Source organism: Centruroides sculpturatus, unplaced genomic scaffold (assembly GCF_000671375.1).
Source record: "Centruroides sculpturatus isolate CEXI.00-Female unplaced genomic scaffold, Cexi_2.0 scaffold1546, whole genome shotgun sequence".
NCBI lineage: Eukaryota > Metazoa > Arthropoda > Arachnida > Scorpiones > Buthidae > Centruroides > Centruroides sculpturatus.
In genome coordinates this window covers 3495-8053 of record NW_019385760.1, presented here as the reverse complement: position 1 = coordinate 8053, position 4559 = coordinate 3495, and the positions used below count along the sequence as shown (strand labels likewise).

Here is a 4559-nt window from a genome sequence, read left to right as displayed (position 1 = left end):
GAGGGAGAGCATTAAGGCTTAACCGGAAGAACGGCTTCTACTGTACTATTTTAGATGCGTTTTTGTGTTTTTATCTGCGTTTTAGTAGGGTACACCATGGCTATGCACACTAAGAAGGGATTTTTAGAAATTCCCCCGCAGGGGGGCGACGGAGAGCATTAAGGCTTAACCGGAAGAACGGCTTATACTGTACTATTTTAGATGCGATTTTTTGTTTTCAACTACGTTTAGTCTTCATTGAGTACTTAGGTGTATTAAATTGATAACATTTCAGACATTGTTATAAATATTTTTATCTATTTCGATTTTAAAAATGTTCGAACCATTTTAAATTCGAATTTGTTATTGCATATTGGTTCGATTATAGAACAATTGTAAACATTCCGGAAAATTGATCAAATTGAAAATAGTTTGTTTGATTCTCGGCAATTCTCTTCAGTGGTAGGTGTTATATAGACCTAACGATTACTATGGTTATTGAAATATTGAATGTAAATGGGGTTTGCTTGCAAAACCTCCGCGGACAAAGTCGCAGGTAACAGCTAGTGTTTTATAAGAATAAAAAATCCAGAACAAAACATTACTTAAAAATACATATAATTTGAATACAGTTCACTCTTAATATCCAAACTAATTATTACAGGGTTCAGATTAGTAAGGTGCTACAAAGAGAGTAGAAGTGAAGAAGTCTACCAATAAATACATATATAAACAATTTTTTAAAATGTGATATTTGATGGATATATGTTAAAATGAGTATTACAACATATTTTACAAATTTATTATGTTCTTGAAAAATAATCAGCGACTTCTTTTTGTTTTTGCTTAAAAATTTAATGGAAAATGAAAAAAAAAAATTGGTTTAGATTACTTAGAGTTAAGACTCATGCAAGTTAAATTTAATAAAAGTGAACTATATATACAGGGTGTCCATAAAGTCCGTGTGCAATTTAAAAATTTTTTAACTTTATTAGTATTTGTGATAGAAAAAAATCTGTAAAAAGTATTATAAAGCTTAATTTATCCAGCTTTAAGTGAAATTAATTAGTAACTCTTCAACACAATAATTTAACAATTTTTCAAAACTTTAAAAATACTTCTTTTTCAGAATTAATGGTTTCAACTCAACAAAAAGTAAACTGTGTCCTTTGGTTGGCTGAACTGAAATCTACTGAAACCTCAATTGTTAGAAGACTTGAAAGCTAAAATAACTAATGTGATTTCAGGCATTACTGTAAATCAATTGGCAAATCTTTTTAGAGAACTACAAAATCATATTACCCTTTACTAAAGATGGTGGACTTGTGGAAATTTAATAAAATACAATAAAACATTTCAAAAAATATAGATTTTCTTATTTCCAATACATTCTACATAATTTCTCTATCACAAATACTAATAAAGTTATAAAATTTTAAAATTGCACATGGACTTTATGGACATCCTGTATTATTATACAAAATAAAATACATGAAATTTTTAAATTTTATATGTCAAAATTAGAAATATACCAGTTTTATATTTTTCAAGACAAAAATTATATATAAAATTTAAATTTATACAGAATTATTCTTGAATTTTGCTGAAAAGAAATATTTTAAACTTGTAAAATGTAATTAAATTCCTTAAAATCATTTACCTCTTTGACGCCGTCGTTCGCCTGTACCAGACTGTTCATCTCCATCACTTTCACTCCCTGATTCACTATCTGATGACATGCTACTAGTAGAAGTACTGCTTCTGGTGCTGCTTGTTTCTGTGTTTTGATCTGTATCACTTGCTTGATCTTCTATAATGAAATAAAGAATGTAAAATTATTTAAATGACGAGATAACTTTAATTGAGCTATAAAAATGTAAAATCAAAATTAATGTAGGGTAAAATATTTTATATTAAACAAGGAAGTTAAATCAAGAACAAAATCATAGTAATACTTAAATAACGAAACAATTTTTTTCAAAAATATTATTTGACTTTAATATGTAAAAATCATCATTAGACAAAATCACAAATAATAAAGCATCAAAAAATGCATTTTTTATTTATAATCTGAAAATCTAAATTTAATATATTTAGACTTTCACAAAATTTAAATAACATTTTATAAAAATCTTATATTGAGATTAAAACTATGTATTACGTATAAAAGTAGACAAACTCAAAGAAAATATAAATATTGATTCTTTATATATAGTTTCAATATACAATTTATTATTTAATATATTTTGGTCAAATAAAAGAAATTATCATTTTATCATTGGTGTAAATTTTTCATTTTCTGTCACAAACACACTATAAATTTTTTACATTAAATATTTATCTACTTATAAATAAACCAGCAATGAGTTACTCAACTATCCCAGCAACATTTAAAATTTTGGTGGCATCATCTGTTATCATATTTTATTTTAAAAATTTTTATATTTTTAACTACTATAAAATGGCAAAAAGCTTAATTTTGAGGGTAAAGGTGGGTTTTATAAAAAATTGTAAATGCTAATGACGAGTAAAATCATCATTAAGTCCGACCCTATTGTAAATACATAAGACTCCAATTATCTCCCCAACCCCTCAACCACTAAAATTTAACAGCATTAATTCCCTTAATAAACAGACCTCCCTGCAAAATTTCAGTAATTTTCAACAAAAAAAGCACAGGCATTTTTAAGCTTCAAACAGGTTGAACAAAATCATACCACGCACACACACTAACATCCATACATATAGAAATTATTCCCAAATTGTTTTACATTTCTCAACATTTCAAGGTGTCCTAAGTCCAAAAATGTAACAATCTTAGGGGGGGGTCATTTTTTTGACCGATTACCATACTTTTCCTCTGTTATATATATATATATATATAACCAGTCAGGAAAGTAAAAAGAAAACTATTCAAGATAGGTCTTTCCAAAAATAGTGCTCAAGTGTTAGAGGTATAAACGTGTAAATTTAATAATTAAATTTAAATATCTGAAATTTGATATTTACTTCACAATTAATTCAAACCAAACAGAGTGCCAAGTAATTGGGCTATTATATGGTTAAGTAACTAGATTAGAAACTAAATCATTTGTCTATAGGCAGGTAGTTCTGCCACCATCTTATGTCAGTTTTAATAATCATAAATTAATTTTAATTTAGAATTTCTGCAACAAAAGAATTGGCCTGGAGGGAAACCACTTACCTCTAGACAAATAAATTAGTTTCTAATCATTTAATAGTCAGATAATTTAAATTAATGATAAATTGAGTTTAAGATGTTTACACTTTGCAGTTACTTATTTCCTAAATGCAAATTATAACTATTACATGTGTTTTTTTTTATAACTTGTTATTTAACAATATTCAATAACATTGATTAAAATTTTCCCCTAAAAAGATTGTAAAATTCAATTTCAAACTTAAAGTGCATTTTAAAATTGATGATATCTCAGAATCAAGGAAATATAGTAGTAAAATATTTTATGCTAATCAAGTGTTCAAAATAAAAAAATTAAACATGTAAAGCAAGAGTGGGTTAACAGTTTTAAACAACCAAATAAAATATGAAGGTGCCCATGTGAGGGGAAAATTTTTTTAGGTTATTACAATCTCTAGCTGCCTTGTCAACAAGTCAATGATCAACTACTTTATTGAAAAAGATGATGAAAATGGTGAAGAAGAACATACAATAAAAAATAATAATATATCAGGCAATGCATAGAATCAGTATATAATAAAAAGTTACAATAAACCTAATTATACAATTATATATTATTCTGTAGGCCCTTTACTATATACATGTTTTGAAAATGACCACAGGCTGGATTACATATGTCGAGGGCTGGAGTCAGCCTGTGGTTCATAGGTTGCCCACTGCCTATTTAAACAATGGAACTTGAGTTAAAAAGTAATAACTGAACCAAAAATGATTTAATAAGCATATTTTAAAATATAAATAAATCATAATTTGCTGACTTACGAGTATTAGACCTATATATCTTGAAGCTTTCCTTTTCTGGTATAGGTGAGGTAGGAAAATTATCAAGAGAAGAGAGTGGGGCTACTGTTGTTGAAGGACTTTGCTTTTGTTTAGGAGATGTGGGCTCTGCTAATCCACTCAAACTTGTTGATCTGCAACGTTTCTTTGTGCCTGAGGAAATAGCTTAATTTGTTGAAATTCAAAGTATTAAAATTCTAAAAAACCAGTTCCATCAATATTTGAGGGAAAAAAGAGAATAATTTTTATTTGCATTCAAACATTTTTATTAAAAAAGTACTTATCTTCAGATTTTTATGAATAAAAATTTATATAAATATAAAATAAAAACAAATCAAAATATTTTAAACAAAGTAATGCACAGAGTAAAAGGTTTGAATACTTTTAAGCATTTATCTACTAGGAGACAAGTGAATATTCAAGAACATTTTAACTGTTTAAATTTCCACTTTTGTTGCTCTATCTAAATCATCTTGCTTGTTATATATGTTATGGACTAAGTGATTAATACGAGCATTATTTATAATGCCCAGTCATTATGAATAATGACAAACAATATAGGACACTGTAATAAATTTCA

At 27.0% G+C, this 4559-nt stretch overlaps 1 protein-coding gene across 1 annotated transcript in view; it reads right to left on the bottom strand.

Annotated features, from left to right (window-relative positions):
• LOC111641860 (peregrin-like) overlaps window positions 1-4238 on the bottom strand; it is a 14414-nt gene extending 10176 nt beyond the window's left edge. The window contains exons 1-2 of the mRNA XM_023388108.1: window positions 3962-4238; window positions 1640-1789 (exon numbers count right to left, since the gene is read on the bottom strand). Coding sequence (XP_023243876.1) covers window positions 1640-1718 — 79 coding nt within the window. The 5' untranslated portion in view covers window positions 1719-1789; window positions 3962-4238. The remainder of the gene's footprint in view (window positions 1-1639; window positions 1790-3961) is intronic.
• Between the last annotated feature and the right edge of the window lie 321 nt (window positions 4239-4559).